This window comes from Sciurus carolinensis, chromosome 1, assembly GCF_902686445.1.
Source record: "Sciurus carolinensis chromosome 1, mSciCar1.2, whole genome shotgun sequence".
NCBI classification, from domain to species: Eukaryota; Metazoa; Chordata; class Mammalia; order Rodentia; family Sciuridae; genus Sciurus; species Sciurus carolinensis.
The window spans coordinates 151,580,601-151,598,121 of NC_062213.1; the positions used below are offsets into that span (position 1 = coordinate 151,580,601).

General features: G+C 35.3%; 1 protein-coding gene across 2 annotated transcripts in view; it reads left to right on the top strand.

Moving 5' to 3' along the window:
- The window catches only part of Ankrd13c (ankyrin repeat domain 13C), an 84,172-nt gene that overhangs the window by 58,061 nt on the left and 8,590 nt on the right, over positions 1-17,521 (top strand). For both annotated transcript variants that reach the window (XM_047556255.1, XM_047556249.1), the window contains 3 exons: positions 5,662-5,741; positions 8,237-8,335; positions 11,753-11,853. In XM_047556255.1, coding sequence (XP_047412211.1) covers positions 5,662-5,741; positions 8,237-8,335; positions 11,753-11,853 — 280 coding nt within the window. The remainder of the gene's footprint in view (positions 1-5,661; positions 5,742-8,236; positions 8,336-11,752; positions 11,854-17,521) is intronic.

Genomic DNA, 17,521 nt, shown 5'->3' on the forward strand with positions numbered 1-17,521 from the left:
AACTGTAGGCAGGTGGGTCATGATTATAGGAGGTGGGTCATTGGGGGCATTGCCTGGAAGGGTGCATCCTCCCTTTGGCCCCTTCCCCATCTCCCTCTCTCTGCCTCCTGATCCAACCATGATTGGACCAGCTTTCCTCCATTGGGCTTTTCCCCCATGGTGTTCTGCCTCACCTTGGGCCCAGAGGAATGAAGGTGATCTGTGGACTAAAAGCTCTGAAACTGTGAGTCCCAAGTAAATTTTCATTATTCATTTCAGGTATTTTGGTCATAGTGATGTAGAAGCTAACTAAACAGAAATATAGTTTACTAAACAAGCAAAGGAAGTTGCACAATTTGTCCAGATCAGCCTGTAATTGGCAAAGCCAAGATTTGATCTGTATGACTCCCAAAGTTTGTGTTCTAACTACTATATTGCTCAAAATATTTGTACATTGCTTCCAAAGTAAAATAGAATGAAATTAGTACACAGAATCTTTTCATACTTACTTTTTTTCTGTCTTGCCATTTACCTTATCTCTGCTAAACTTCATGTGTATTTTTCATACTAAGTAGATATGCCACATGTGTAGTTTCTCAGGATTGCACACATTTCCTGACCATTGTGCTTCCCTTGGTTTCCTTTAACAGGTTCTTCTCTTCTTTTATTTAGACTCATCGGCTCAGGAGTCACCAATCCACATTTTTGGCCACCCTAGACTGAGTCAGAAACTCCTATGTGCTTTTATATTATCCTCTAGATTTTTTTTTTTTTTTACCATAGCTCCCATTACCCTGAATTATGAATTAATCTTTGTAAGCTTCTAAAGGAATATATGTTTCATATTTCCTGATATTCATAACCTGTTTATTTCTTGTCTTCCCCTAACCTCTGCTGCTGTTGAAAGATTATTAATCATTTCTAACAAACTGTGGCTTTTTTTCTAGGCTTCTGTCTCTTTAATGTCTCTGTAGCTTGATACAGAAACAGGCTTTTCTTCTGACCTTCATGATGCTGTAAGGGAGGCGAAAATATAACTACCAATCTCAGTTCTAAAGGGATGAACCCTGTAACTAAAGACAGATTAATAAGAGAAAAGTCTAAAAAAAATAATTAATGTATGTACTTCACACCACACGGGAGAAACCACAATAAAAAGTAACTCAAGATGTTGGTTTAAATTTCACTTTTAGCATCTTCAACAAGAAAAAATAAATTTGTTGAGAAATGACAGGGCAAAGGAAAATGGTTTTAGTCTTCCAAGGGGAGGAAACTTTGGGAAACTAAATATATGGGAGGAAACTTATGAGAATCAGTTTGTTTGTAGACTGCTCTGGTGCTGTGTCTGGCTAAGAGGTTAAAGTTGTCACTAGTAAAGGAGAATATACATACATATATATTTGTGTGTGTGTGTGGTAGTGGAGATTGAACCCAGGGCCTTATACATGCTAGGCAAATTTTCTACCACTCAACTACTTCTCTATGCCCTATATGCTGTCTTTAGGCAGGAAATGGGAAGAATAGAGTTTTTTCACTCTACTGCTTTTTTTTTTTTCTTCTTTTTTTGCACAGCGCTAGGGATTGAACTTAGGGCCTTGTGCTTGCAAGGCAAGCACTCTACCAACTGAGCTATATCTCCAGCCCCATTCTACTACTTTTTAATTGCCTTCAGCTCAAAATAATTTTTATGTCAAAATGATATTTTGGCATGACAATAGTCTGCCTTTTTTGATACTTGGATGCTCTCATTTTTCCTTTACTTCTCTGACCCCATTCTTTTTTTTTTTTTTTTTTAAATCCCCCCTAACACAGCAGTATTCAGGGCTTAGTCATTATTCCTCTTTTTACATTGTTTTGTCTGTCAGAGAATTCCTTTTTTTTTTTTTTTTTTTTCCCTTTTTCCTTTTGTAATTGCCCTTTGGGAATTTCTCAGCATTCCTGAACCCTTTATTCTGTGCCGGGTATTAAGCTCTTTACTTGTTATCTCCTTAAATTTTTAACTATATGTCCTGGGCGGTGCTAGTCAGCTTTTTGTTGCTGTGCCTAAAGTACCTGGCAAGATTTACTTAGAAGAGGAAAAGTTTGTTTTTGGTGTATGGTTTGAGAGGTTCAGTTCATGGTTGACTATCACTCTAGGCCCAGGGCTTGGTAGAAGAAAACTACTCAGCTCATGGTAGCCAGCTGGGAAACAGAGACAGAGAGGGAGAAGCCAAAAAAGTATAATCACCAAGGGCACAACCTCAGTGACCCCAAGTTCTCCAGCCATGCCCCACAACAATTATTTCAAATTATCAATCTCCCAGCTAGATTAATCCACTGATAAGGTTACAGCTCTCATCATCTAATCATTTCATTTCTGAACATTCCTGCATTAACATGAGAGCTTTTGGGAGATACCTCATATCTAAACCATAATATTTTCTGCCCCAACCCTCAATAGCTCATGCCTGTCTCATAATGCAAAATGCATTCAGGGCATCTTCAAGAGTTTCCATAGTCTTAGCAGTTCCAGCATTGCCCAGAAGTCCAAATCCAAAGTCTCATCAAAGACTGAAGGCATGCTCTTTGCTCTGTGTCTCTGTAAAGATCAAAACCACATTACATACATCAAATATATAATGTCATAGAGTAAATATTCCCATTCCAAAGGGCAGGAATAGGGGGATAGAATGAAGAGATAGAACCACAGTAAAACTGAAACCCAGCCAGGTAAACATAAGGTTCTGTAACTCCATGTTCAGCATCCAGGGCACATGTTGACAAGATGTGAGCTCCAAAGGACTTGGGGCAGTCCTGATCTTATGACTTCCCTGTTTCAGTGCTCTTGGCCTCTCTCTTAGCCTGGCAATGTCTGTAGCCAGCAGCTTTTCTCATTACTGGCATTCCTTAATCCTGGGGGTTCTCTAGTAAAGCATCAGGTTCACTTTCACAACTTTACACATTGTCCTTTCATGGACTTCGTGTGGGTATTTCTTCCCTACTACAATTTGCTTAACCTCTTGCACTTTCCTTTGAAATCTTGGTGGAAGCCTCTATGACACTTTTAATTCCAAAATGTTGCATTCCTGCAGAGCCACCACCATGTGGACAATGCCAGGGTCTGTCACTAGCTCAGGTGGTAACTTGACCCCTGTGGACCACAGCTTCTGTAGCCTCTGAGTACCAGGGGAACTGAGCATGTTGAACCAAATCCTGGGGAAACTACTTCCTAGGCACTCCTGTGGTAGCAGGGTGCTCCCAAGATCTTTTATATGAGTTTTCACTTTTATACTCTTATTCTGTAGTGGATGCGGTCTTGCTGATTCCTGAGATAACCTCGAGACATCTATGTCTATTACTCTTTTCTGTTGTCTCTGTGTAAAGTACTTAACTTCCCTTCAGTGGTGGTCATCTCTTTGACAACCACACCTTTCTTGGCTCCAATTTTACCTGCACTTTTCTGGTCAAACTGCAAATTTTCTCAAATCTTTTTTTCCTTTCTGCTTTTTTTTCCTCCCCCAATTCTCATAATAAATCTGCTTAAAAGCTGCCTGCAATATATGTGCATTTCATCTCCCAGATTAATTAGTCCATCACCTTTAAATTCAGCCTCATAGAGTCTCAGGACATGGGGAAAATGTAGATGAGTTCTTTGCCAAAATGTAAAACGAATGACCTCTAGTCCAGTTTGCAATAGAGTCCTCATTCCTTTTTGAAACCTTATGACTATGGTCCTTACTGTCTGCATTCCTCTCAGCATTTTGTCTTCTGAGTTTATCCCAGAATTGCAAATTAAGCTCTGCTTACAATATTCCAAGGCTTCTCCAGTCTGCATCTCCAACTTTTTCAAATTCCTTCTGCAAACCAGTTCCAAAGTCTTCTATACCTCACGGTCAGTCTAGTCACAGCAATGATCCTGCTTCTTAATGCCAATTACTATGCTAGTCAGTTTTTTGTCACTGTGACCAAAATACCTAACAAGAAAAATGTAGTGGAGGAAAAGTTTATTTGGGGCTTATAGTTTCAGAGGTTCTGTCCATGGTTGACTGACTCCATTGCTCTGGGCCCAGAATGTAGCAGTGAAAAACTACTCAACTCATGGTAGCCTGGAAGCAGAAGAAAGAGGGAAGAGCCAGGGGGGTCAAGGTATAATCTCCAGTGACATAATCCCAGTGATCCACCTCCAACCATGCCCCATGTACCTACAATTACCACATAGCATAAAATTATTTTTCTGTCAATTGGATTAATCCATCAATTAGGTCATAGCACTCATAATCATTTCACTTCTGAACATTCCTGCATTAACTTAGGAGCTTTTGGGGGTGATACCTCATGCCTCAAACGTAACAGTGATGTTTTAGTCACCTTTATCGCCTCTGTGACTAAAAGATCTGACCAGATCAATTTTAGGGGAGGAAAAGTTTATTTAGGGGCTCATGGTTTCAGAGTTCTCTATCCATAGATAGCAGTCTTTATTCCTTGGGGCTGGAGGTGACACTGGACATCATGGTGAAGAGTGTAGCAGAGGAAAGCAGCTCACATGATGATTAAGAACCTGAGAGACTCAACTTGCCAGATATAAATAAAATACCTGAAAGTCACAGCCCCAATGCCCCACCTCCTCCAGCCACATCCCACCAGCCTTCAGTTACCACTCAATCCCATTAAGTGATTAATTCACTTATTGTGTTGAGGCTTTCATAACCCAATCATTTTTTCTCTAAACCTTCTTGCTTTGTCTCACGTGAGCTTTTGGGGGACACCTCACATACAAACCATAACAAGTGACCATAGTACTATTTCACAGGCGAGTTAACATAATTGAAAGTAACTTGCCACAATTCACACAACTACCAGGTATTGGAGCTGGGATTCTAACTAGGTTCTGTGTCTTTAAAAAAAATCTTTGATTTTAACAATTCTTTTAGACTATTTGATTAATATCTTGTATTCATTATATATTCAAAATTGCACTTCTCTGAAGAGGGCACTCTGCCAGTGTTACCATTTATCTTGTTATTTATACCAGTCTTTCACTTGTTGTCCTCTTGGTCCACAGTTTGTCTTTTTAGCTTTTCTTGTGCAATTTTCAATTTCTATTGCTACTCATTAATGGTACTCTGTCTCTTAAAAATATGTATTTATATAGACACACACATGCACAAATATATTTTGTATTTCTGGATTTCTGGTTTACTGTTCCTCCACATTGTTTTTTTCTTTCAAATATAAGTTTATTGAAGTCAGAGTTCTTACATTTCTCTATACTCCCATGTGTAGTAGCTGGTGTAAAGCCAGGGACATGTTAGATGATTGAAACATTGAGTGAATGGATATTATTACTTCAATACTAGTATTCATATTTAGAAAAAAATTGATAACAAATGTTTCCTTTAGAGCTTCAATTACCATGGTACTGTCTTAGTCTTGGAAGGAATGCCTTTAAGTGTTATATTGAAGAAATTAAGTAGATTGATGATTTTAAATAATACTGTGAGTATGTGTGTTTGTGTGTGTGTGTGTGGTTTTTTTTTTTCCAGTGCTGGGAATAGAACCCAGAGCCTGTTCTATGCTATCCAAGTGGTCTACAACCATAGCACCCAGTTTACTATGTTTTAATTTTATATTTTAAATATATAATGTTTTTTTTTTTAACCCCCTTCCTCCCCTTCTCTTAATTTCTCTTTTATATTTTGGCAGCCTGTTCGAAGACAGTCCCTTACCCCTCCTCCTCAGAACACTATTACATGGGAAGAATATATATCTGCTGAAAATGGAAAGTAGGTGGATTTCTTTGGTTTATGTTTTCTTTGGTTTTTAGAAAGAATAGTTTATAAGAACAGAATGTGTGACTAGGTATGAGAGTTTATATTAATTTTTTTTTTTTTTGGTGGTGCTGAGGATTGAACCCAGGGCCTTGTGCTTGCAAGGCAAGCACTCTACCAACTGAGCTATCTCCCCAGCCCGAGTTTATATTAGACAATTATCATTACATTCTCTTTTTGAAGCAGTGTTTTTGATTTAAAAAATAGAAATTATTCACAATGCGGAAAGACTATACTGAATTATGTACATTCTAAATAAGATTGTAGAGCCTTTTTCTATATTTATGCACCCTCTCTCAAAAAAAAAAAAAAAAACTATAGTACTTGTTTTAAGAACATATTATATAGGAAATTACACAATGTTGTTACTTTTGAAATTTTCCATTGTATGATGAACTTTTGTATTTAGTGATTGTCCTGATTTAGTATGGTGTGTAAATTCATTCATTATTTGTGTCCTCTTTGCCTTTCCAAGCTTATCTTCTATTATTACTCTTTTTGTTTCACCTTATGCTAGACCTTTGCTGCTGGGCATGGTGGTGCATGCCTGCAATTCCAGCAATTCAGAGGTTGAGGCAAGAGAATTGCAAGTTTAAGAGCAACCTGGGCAACTTAGCGAGACTCTTATCTCGAAATAAAAACTAAAAGCAGGGTGCAGTCCTGTAATCCCAGTGGCTCAGGAAGCTGAGGCATGAGGATTGCAGGTTTGAAACCAGCCTCAGCAATTTAGCCAGACTGTAAGCAACCTAGTGAGACCCAGTCTCAGAATGAAAAATAAATAAAAAGGACTAGGCATATGGCTTAGTGGTTAAGTGCCCTTGGGTTTAATCCCTTAATCCCTGTTGGTATTTTTGGATACCAAAAATAAAATAAAAACTAAAAAGGGCTGAGAATGTAGTACAATGGTAGAGCTCCCCTGGGTTAACTCCCCAGTATTGCAAAAAAAAAAAGAAAAGAAAAGAACAGTTTTTACTTCCTGTTGTATTATGAATATTTAGTATAGTAGTTAACCTAATTTATATTCAGTATGTATTTCTTTATTAAAAGAATGATGAATGGATAAAGGGTTTATTTTAAATGAATGAACAAATAAAATGTTTATTCCTTTTGGTGGAGAATGAAATATCACCTACCCCCTTAGAAGCCATCATCATTTGGATCTTCTTATTAAAAGGCTTGTTATATTTTTCTAACTTCTCCATAATGTTTCTGTCTGAATATCATATAGTGTTAAACATATTTTGTGAGAAACCATTGGTTTGGACTAACCTCTCACACTAGGCTCCAGATCATACCAAACCCAGAATGTAGTCACATGTGCTATGTACCATCTAATCAAACTGAAATTTGAAAAAATAACTGAGGACATTCCAGTCAATCTGAATTAGTGTAAAATAGGGAAGTCCCCTATGTTTTAACCTGTTAGGAAAACATCTACCTTTTGTTTTCTTCTTCTGCACATTTGTGTCTATAAAACCAACTCTGCTTAGCTTCTTACCAGGCTGCACAGGATTCCACCAGTGGAAGAAGAGGGCAGGCCTAAATACTCCCTGCTCCAGAAATATTTGGTCAAATTCCTACGAAAATAATTTGAAGGAATATGGAAGAAACTTGTTTCAAAGATTCCATTTCTGAAATCCCTAAAAGTCAGCAGAACTTTGAGAGGAGGCAGTTATAGTTTAGTGAGACAAAAGGTGCAAAATATACCTATGCAGATTTATTTAGTCTGTGTTCCATAGGAAGGGGTGCATTGGGACGAAAGGCAGTAGTTTCTGGGTCTATGACCAAAAGGAGTTTCACAGATTTTGCCTTCTTTGGAGTTCCTGGAGCCTCCTTATCACATCAAAAAGAGTTCAGATACCTTGGGGCATCCAGCGTCTGTATCTTCATTAGGGTGGGAGTAGGTGGGGAGTCGTCTTCCAAATTCTATTTCAAGCTCATTGCAATGCTCATGCTATTTTATAGAACAAGGCATTGCCCTAGTCTAGAACTGGGCAGGGAAGGCAAATTAGATCTTTAAACTAAAGTTGTTATATTTTTGTCTTTTGACAGTATTTACTGTAGAAATATTTATTCTTCATAAGACTTCTTATTGATGAAGGCTAACACTGTAGTAGACAGTAAAAGAGATTGAATGGAGTAAGGGATTTTAAAGATATGCAATAATACTTTAAAATTTTGTTTTTCTAGCAGTTGTCTTTGTTTCATAAAATGGTAATTATTATAATTCAGTTATATTCAATGTGAAATTAGTTGAGGTCTAATAATATTTTCTGAACTTTTAGTTTATTGTTTTCTTTTGTTACATATCTTATTCTCTTTTAGCATTATTTTATTTCTATAGACAGAATAAGAAAAATTGAATTAATTAAAAGTGAATTAATAGTGAATGTTCTATGGAATAAGTTTCTTAACATTTTCTTTTTCTCTCCTGCAACCTCCCATTTTAGAGCTCCACATCTGGGTAGAGAACTGGTATGCAAAGAAAGTAAGAAAACCTTTAAAGCCACCATAGCCATGAGCCAGGAATTCCCCTTAGGGATTGAGTCGTAAGTTTGTTATTAATTATACATGTTTATAAAGAGAGCTATTTAACCCTAAAGGCTATAATAATATTTGCATTTGAGTATTGAGTTTGAGGTCTTTGAAATGTAAAAGCATACAGCCATTGCTTTGATATGAACATTCTAAAAATATTCTGGTTCCAAAGGGATTAATATTTTTATTATTTTCTCCAGGTAAATTTTTGAATAGCTTAAAATAGTTTTTGAATTGATTTTCTAGCAGTTGTCTTTGTTCCATAAAATCGTGATTATTACATAATATATATAATACATGTATTATTTTAATAATTTTAAAAGTCTGAAAACATGGAAGTTTATACACCAAAAAGTGATAATTTTCTTTTCCCCTATTAATAGTTAATAACTAATGTATTTTTGTTCAAACGTGTTTTGCATTTTTTATAAAAATGGGAAATAGTTCACAATTTGTTCTATGAATTCCTTTATCTCTTTTAAAGGTGAGTGTATCTCTGAGTTCTTATAGTAATCACATTTTTTTTCCTTCTTTGTTTCATAGTATTGACTTACTGCCATTTATTTTATCATTCTCCTATGGACAGATTTTTTTTTTTTTAGTTTGTGACTATTACAAACAATATGACATTTTGTTTGAATATATCTTTAGATTTATACTTACCAGATGCTCCTTAAAAAAAATCCAATTTGGATAAATGGGTGAAATGAGAGGTAGGTGACTACAGCCTACTCTTGATAGAATTGTTGCTTTAAACTTTACACTAAAGTGGAATGGCCCCCAGGCTATTTTTTTCTTTCTCATTTCTTCTCCTTCCAATCTGACCTAACACATTAAGAAGCAAAACAAACAAACAAACAAGCAAAAAAACCTGGTCTAGTACATCAAAAAATTTTTCTTGGAGAAGTGAGTAGGACCCATATTTTTCAACAAAGTCTGTGCATAGAGAATATTCCCTGATTTTGCTCCATATGTAAACTTTAGAAAAGTTGAAGAATGTTTTATATAGGCCAGAGTGAGAGAATCTAAGAAAATGTGAGAAGAGAATTAACTGCATATAAAAACCTGCCACAATACATTATATCTAGGACCCAGTTGACTCCATGATGTATCAGTTTTATATTCTGTGTACTAATTTTTAAAAATATTTTTAGCTATAGATGGACATAATATCTTTATTTTTAATGTGGTACTGAGAATCAAACCTAGTGCTTCACACATGCTAAACAAGTGCTCTGCCACTGAGCCACAACCCCCAGCTCTCTGTGTGCTATTGAAGAAGAAAATACAGCTAATTTTGTGATGACATCAATTTTAGGAATTATCCTAATTTGAGATATGTTTTATGAAGAAATTGGGTATCTTACTTAGGTATAGATTAGATGTGACAGTTGTAATCACTATTCCTGAAAAAAAAAATAAATAAATAAAATAAGGAATGTTACTTTCAAAAGTCATGCAAAGAAATCATTCCAAAATTAAAAACAGGTCAGAGGACCAAAGAAAAATTTATGTAAGAAATTTATGTAAGAAAACCTTTAAAGGCTATGGAAAAACACAGAAGTGTTATGAAAAAACACAGAAAGAACATGAAATTAGCTGGGCTCGGTGGCACACACCCATAATTACAGTGGCACAGGAGGCTGAGGCAGGAGAATTGTGGGGTTCAAAGCCAACCTCAGCAAAAGTGAGGTGCTAAGCAGCTCAGTAAGACCTTGTCTCTAAATAAAATACACCATAGGGGGGCTGGGGAGATAGCTCAGCTGGTAGAGTGCTTGTCTTGCAAGCACAAGGCCCTGAGTTTGATCCCCAATACCGCAAAAAAAAAAAAAAAAAAAAAAAAAAATACACCATAGGGCAGGGATGTGACTCAGTGGTTGAGTGCTCCTGAGTTCAATCCCTGTACCAAAAAAAAAAAAAAAAAAAAAAAAAAACTTGAAATAAGTAAACTAAAAGGACCAAAGAAAATTTTCTGTGAATGCTGTGGAAAAACACATAAATAACATAAAATCAATATACTAGAACATTCTAAGATGAGATGAAAGAATAAAATGAAATGAAAAGGAGATTGTAAAACTGAAGAGAAATAGATTGAGCATTAAACAGTACTATTATAAAATAAATATATTAGAAACAACAATAAAAGAGTAGATGTGACTGAAAATTAAATTTTGACAGGTTACAATAAATATAAGAACAGAGGAAAGGAATTAAAGAAAACAGTAAATATGGAGTTATATAAAGATGATTCAACATAAGAATCATTGGTGTTCCTTTAAATAGAAAGTCTCCAAAATGTAGCTGAAAATAGTATTCAAAATATCATAGAAGAAAATTTCTCTGTAACAAAGAACTGAATCTATAGGATAACATTAGGTTACAAGAAAAATGAATATTGAATGATCAGTAACAAAAATTATCCAATAAACTATTGGGTTTCAATTGTTAATAAAGAAATCTAGAGGCATCACGGCAGAAAATGGATAAAGTCAGTCTGGTCTTACATTCTCCCCCCATTTTTGACATTAAAAAAAAAAAAGCAAAGAAAGTGTGATCTGATAATATATCTAGCTGTCAGTTATATACAATGCAACTGAAGTTATTCTCAGACACAGAAGTATTCAGAAAGTATAGTAACCATGAGCCTTTATTGAAAGAAAAATAATACTACTTGAAAATGAAATCCAAGCTGGACACAGTGGCACCCTCCTGTAATCCCAGTGACTTGGGAGTCTTTGGCAGGAGGATCACAAGTTTGAGGCTAGTGAGACCCTATCTCATAATTAAATAAAAAAGAAATGAGCATGTAGCTCTAAAGTAGAATGATCCCAGGTTTGATTCTCAGTACTGCCCTGCCCCTGCCCCCACCAAAATACAAGGAAATCCATCCAACCAGAAGATGAAAGGAGAAGTTGTAATATAATTTAGTGGTGTGATACAGAATTCTAAGAGGTGTGAAATTCTAATTCAGAAGGAGAAAGATCGTATAACCTGAAACATATGAATGAGATTTCCCTTTAAAGACTTAAAAAACAGTTTATCAAATAGGCAAGAAATGAAGGAATATTAAGCACATAAGAGCATTTACATATATAAATTGATAGTGAAATTCAGCTATCCAAACCATGAGTCTAAATAAGGAACTCAGGAATTTGTAGACTTCAATAAGAAAACTTAAGTCTTCAATCCATTTAAATAAGGACCTAATATCAAACAACTAGAAAGTATGGGTGTACAAACAGAAGTTATAAACCTTGCGTGGTAAAAAGAATAATTAAAAGATCCAGGAGGCAGAAAGTATGTAATTTCCTCATCCCTGAGATCTGAAAGCCAGTATTACTTAGTTTGATGCATGTAGTTAAACAGCATAAGAGCACACAGAAATAATATTTTGAACAATGAAAATAGTTTTTTCTTCTATTTTTCAGATTATTGAATGTTTTAGAAGTAATAGCTCCCTTCAAGCACTTTAACAAGCTTAGAGAATTTGTTCAGATGAAGCTTCCTCCAGGCTTTCCTGTAAAATTAGGTAAGAAAAAAATTTGGATATAATTTTAGTGTCTGTTTGAAATATGGAATTGTTTATTTAAATTTAATAATACATTTTAAAAGAAAGTACATTTACTAGTTGCTTACATTTTGGGGGGGTACTAGGGGATTGAACCAGGGGTACTCTTATCACTGAGCTACATCCCCAGCCCTATTTTGTATTTGATGTAGAGACCGGGACTCACTGAGTTGCTTATTAGCACCTTGCTTTTGCTGAGGCTGGCTTTGAACTTGCCATCCTCCTGCCTCAGCCTCCTGCCTCCTGAGCCACTGGGATTACAGGCATGGGCAACTGTGCCTGACTACTAGTTGCTTACATTTTTATGAAGTTTTTCTGTATTTAGATACTTTGATGTTCTGTTTTATCATGTATATAAAGTGCCTGATGGGAGTTCTAATTCTGTGTGACTCAAATAAAATGTAAGGGATATTTCGTACAAGAAATATAGGTTAACTAATGATACAATATAATAACATGAAATAGGGAGACTGAAATTTAGTCCAAATTTTCAGCATACTCTTAAGGTTCTGCTTATTACAAATGTTTTTGGAGACAGCAGTCATTATTCAAAAAAGAAGAAATCATACATTTTATTTTTTAATCAGTGTTTGAACTTAATTGTATCATATCAGTGATCTTTAGAAAAAGTAAACTTTCCTTTTTTGTACATTTTTTATTTTTCTGACTTAGAAAGTGGAACAAAAGACCATTTTAAAGCATTTTAGGAATTTAATCATAGATGTAACGTTAACCTTCAGTAGAGCCTTTAATGCTATCCACCCAGCCATCCAGCCAGTCAGCTACCCAGTTTTTAATGAGTCCTTGCTGTGTGCCAGATACTCTTTCAGGGATAGGAGAAAGCAAAAGTCCTGTCCTTTTGGTACTTATCTTCTAGTGGGAGAGAAAAATTGTGGTCTTTATTTAATTCCTCAGATATATTTGATCTCGTTTCATTCCATATTAAAAAAAAAATCCATAATAATTACTCAAAATGCTTTACTCTCAGAAATAATATTTTCATTGCCAAAAAATTAAATCGAACCATCTAATTTTCCCAGACTTCACCATAAACATTTTGAATTAAAATTAATTTTAAAATGATTTTCACAATGCTATGCCAGTTGCCCTTTGCATTAAAAAAGTACTGGCAACCCAGTATCTGATTTGGAGGAATCAGTGATAAATTTTGAAAACTAAAGCAAGCAAAAGCTGTGTTTTCTAGTTGTGAATAAGGATTAGTTGAGCATTTCTACAGAAGCTTGAAACTCCACTTATCTTTTCCATGACCAGAAAAGATTCCCTTTTAGTTACAAACTGGACAAAGGATAGGGGTTAAATAGAAGAAAATTCCAAACTATTCCTGTATTCACATTTTTTAAAAATATATATTTTTAATTGTTGATGGGCCTTCATTTTATTTATTTATATGTGATGCTAAGAATCAAACCCAGTGCCTCATACATAGGCAAGCGCTTTACCACTGAACCACAACCCCAGCCCTTGCATTCACATATAATTATAAGTTTGAAACCTAAGTCAGAGTTGATAATGCAATGTAGATTTTTATGCAGAAGAATTACTTTGATTATATGGTGTGGGGGTCCTCTCTGCCACATCCCGCATGGAATAGAAAAGGGTTAACTGCCGAGGAGAATGTTGGCAGTTTTTCTATTACCCAAAAAACTTACCTACTCAATAAACACTGAAGAGCCAATACTCTTTTTATATGAGAGGGGGCATGACGGGTCTGACCATAGCAGCTCTGGCCTCTTACAACAACAACTCGCCCAGCTCTCCTTTATTTATAACATATAGGTAAAGGGGGACAGAACCGGGAGGAGCTTCTTCTGTGATGGACAGGATGGGGTGGAGTTAGGGAAGCCATAATCTTGGGGGGAAATTCCAGAAGGAAACAGGGAACCACTCCCACGCATCGTCGCATGCTTCCCGGCAGCTCATAGACGCCAGGCCTCTGCGTCCTATGGCTCAACTTAGTCTGATTCTGCTAAATAAGGATGGCTTCCCACAATATGGGAAGAAAAGAACTCTGCAATATTTTTGCAGGCATTTCTCTGACATAGATCCACATTCTTAACAAGGTATATATAATCTTTTGCTTTTATACTTTAAAAAAGTTAAAGGGAATTTGTTTATTATTTATTTATTATTTGTTTGACCTCCTCTTGAACCAGCCCTGTTTAACCCCATTCCTGGGTTGGTTTAATCTTCTACCATTTCTGGTTCTGTTTTTAGGATAAAAACTACAAGTTGGGAGAAAATTTTAACAAGTTGAAGTTGTTGTTTTTAAAATTTGTCAAAACTTTACATGTTGATTATGAGTGATCTTAGATTTGCTGTTTTTCTTGTTTGACTGCAGGGCCAAATTTGAACCTTTTTCATCAAATTTCATTCTCCCCTACATCTTCTTATAACTTCAAACAGATGGTTTTTATTTCCTTTTTTACAAAAAGAGACTACAAGAAGAGACCTCTCTTCACTGTTCTCAGTCCCCCATACAGTTTTTCTACCCCAAGTCCCATCTTTTCTTCCATTTCTCCTATCTCACTGGAAGTGATATTCTTCACAGCTTAAATAATCTCTTCATTTGTGCTGTGTATCTGTTCTCCCAACTTTTTCAGTGTGCTGTCACTCATATTTCTGCTTTACCTCACACCCCCTTTTTTTACAGTTGTTTTCCCTGTTTTTAGTTTTCTACTACCTTTTCCTATTAATTCTTTCACCTATTAAATTTCAACCACCTAACTTAAAAAAAAAATTCTGTTAACCTCACTCTACCCAGCCTTGTTTTAATTCTTTCTTTTCATAGCCAAGCTATTTGTCTACTTTCATTTCTGTATTCTTATAATTATATTCTAAGTAGAAGAAGGTAAAGTGACATAAAAGAGGCAAGGATTCTCTATTTCACTTGGAACTGGTAAAATGATGACACTAGGAAAGTATGATAAATTAGATATGTATACTATGTATTGAGAGCAGCCACTAAAGATGCTTTATGAAAAGATAAGCTAAAAAACACTACAGATAAATGAAATTCTAATTGTCAAGTAACCTAAGGAAAACAGGAAAAAAAAAAAAAACAGAACAAACAAAATAAAATGACAGACTTAAGTTTGAACATATTAATATACTATTAAAAATAAGTGGTCCAAGAAGAGAATTTAAAAGTCAGTGATTGCTGAAGTAGACTAAAAGACATGGCCCAGGGACTTGGGGGTATAGTTGAGAGATAGAGTGCTTGCCTAGCATGCATATAGCTCTGGACTTGATTCCTACCACCACAAAAAAGAAGGGATTCAAAGGATCCAAGGATCCAGAGCAATGGACAGTGGCATGTACTTATAATCCCACCTTTTTAGGAAGGTGAAGCAGGAAGATCACTTGAGCCTAGGAGTTTAAGACCCACCTGGGCAACCAAGTGAGACTGTCTCTAAAAACAAAACAAAAATTACAACTTATATGCTATCTTCAAGGTACTTACTTCAAATATAATGATACAGGAAGCTTAAAAGTGAAAGGATGGAAAAAAGTGTAGCATGCAAATATTATTCAAAGGAAAGCAGAACTGGTTGTATTAAAATTATAGAATAGATTTCAGAGCAAAGGAAATTACCAGATACAGAGAAGGACATTATATAGTGATAAAAGGGTCATCCCAGGAAGAAGACATAATTCTAAATGAATATACATGAAACAACAGAGCTCTAAGATAAGAAAAGCAAAAATAGAACTGAAAGGAAAAAAGAAAAGATCTACAATTAAAATTGGAGAGTTCTACACTCTTCTCTCAACAGTTGATATAAAAACAATAATTAGCAAGAATAGAGATCAGTTCAACAACATAAAGGATTTTATTGGGATTTATGGAACACTCCAGTTAACAACAGAATCTATATTATTTTCAAGTGCCCATGGAACATATACTAGGGAGGTATATGTGCATAAAGGAAACCTGAATAAATATGAAAGAAGATTCATATATAGTCCATTCTGAGTGTAATGGAATCAACCTGAAAGTATAATAGAAAAAAGGAAAATCTCCAAACACTTTGAAACTAAAAAATGATCTTCTAAGTAATCTCTATGTTAAAGAAGAAGTTTCAAGGGAAATACAACAATGCATTGAGCTTGAATGAAAATGAAATTGCATTGTGTCAGATTTGTGGAACACAGATAAAACAGTGCTGAGGGGGAATTTTTATAGCACTAAATTCACACATTAAGAAAGAGGAGGCTAGGTATGGTGGCACACACCTGCAATCCCAGAAATTTGGGAGACTGAGTCAGAAGGATCTTATGTTCAAGGCCAGCCTCAACAATTTAGGGAGGCCCTAAACAACTTAGTGAGACCCCGTCTCAAAAAATAGAAAGGGCTGAGAATGTAGCTCAGTGGTAGAGTACCCCTGGATTCAATCCCCACTACCCAAAAGAAAAGAAAAGAAAAAAAAGAAAGAGGAACACTTATAATTATTTAAGTGTTTATTTCAATGACTTGGAAGAAAAGAGCAAAATAAATCCAAAGGATGCAGAAGGAAGTAATAGAGTAGAAACCAGAGAAAACAGAAAAAGTATAGATAAAGTGAGTGAAGCACTTTATTTGATTCATTCTTTGAATCAAATAATTGATAAACTTGTAGAAAAACTGATAAGAAAAACCAAATTCCTGACAAAAGGAATGAAACATTATAGCACTACAGACTTTGAAGAAATAAAAAGGATAAGTGCATTAAGGAAAGGAAGAAAATAAAAGGCATTTGCAGCAGAAAAGAAGAAATAAAACCTTCCCTAATAACAACTTACATGATTCTGTAGGTAGAAAATTCTATGAAGATTCTTTAAAAAACCTAGCAGTAGTGAGTGAGTTTATTGGCATCGTAGGATACAAGTTAAACATAAAATATCATTGGTATTTCTGCATATTAATAGTACACATACAGACCTCAAAATTATAAATTAAATTCCAATTATAATCACACACACAAAAATGAAAAACACATGCAAGGTTATTTCTGAAGTTTACATGAAAAGTCAAAACTTTGAACTAGAACAGCTATATTAATTTTACTAGGACTGCCATAATAAACCATCACAAACTGCCTTCAACAACAGAAATTTGTGTTGTACAGTTCTGGAAGCTCAGTCAGCAAGTTTGGTTGCTTCTGAAGGCTGTGATGAAGTTTCTACCTCCATACCTCTCCCCTATTTTCTGATGATTTTCCCTGTTGTTTAGAAAGATTTCAGTTTCTGCCTTCATTTTCACTTAGTGTTCTCTGTGTGTTTCCTAATTTCCCCTTTTTGTGAGGGTTAGGAGCCACCCTGATGACTCTTAAGACAGTTACCTCTCTGCAAAGACCCTTATCTCACATTGTGAATTACTGAGAGCTATTACTCAAACATATCTTTTCTGAGAAGAGAGTTCAAAAACATTAACTATAGCTAAAACTTTTGAAACAGAATAATGTGTGAGGAATCACATTGATTTTGACATTTATTATATAGCTGTGGTGATCAAGACATATGAAATCAGCTGAGGGATATACATGTAGATCAACGTAGTAGAATAGAGAATTCTCATAAAATATAGCCAACTAATTTTGGCAAAGCAGTTCAATGGAGGAGTTCAATGTAG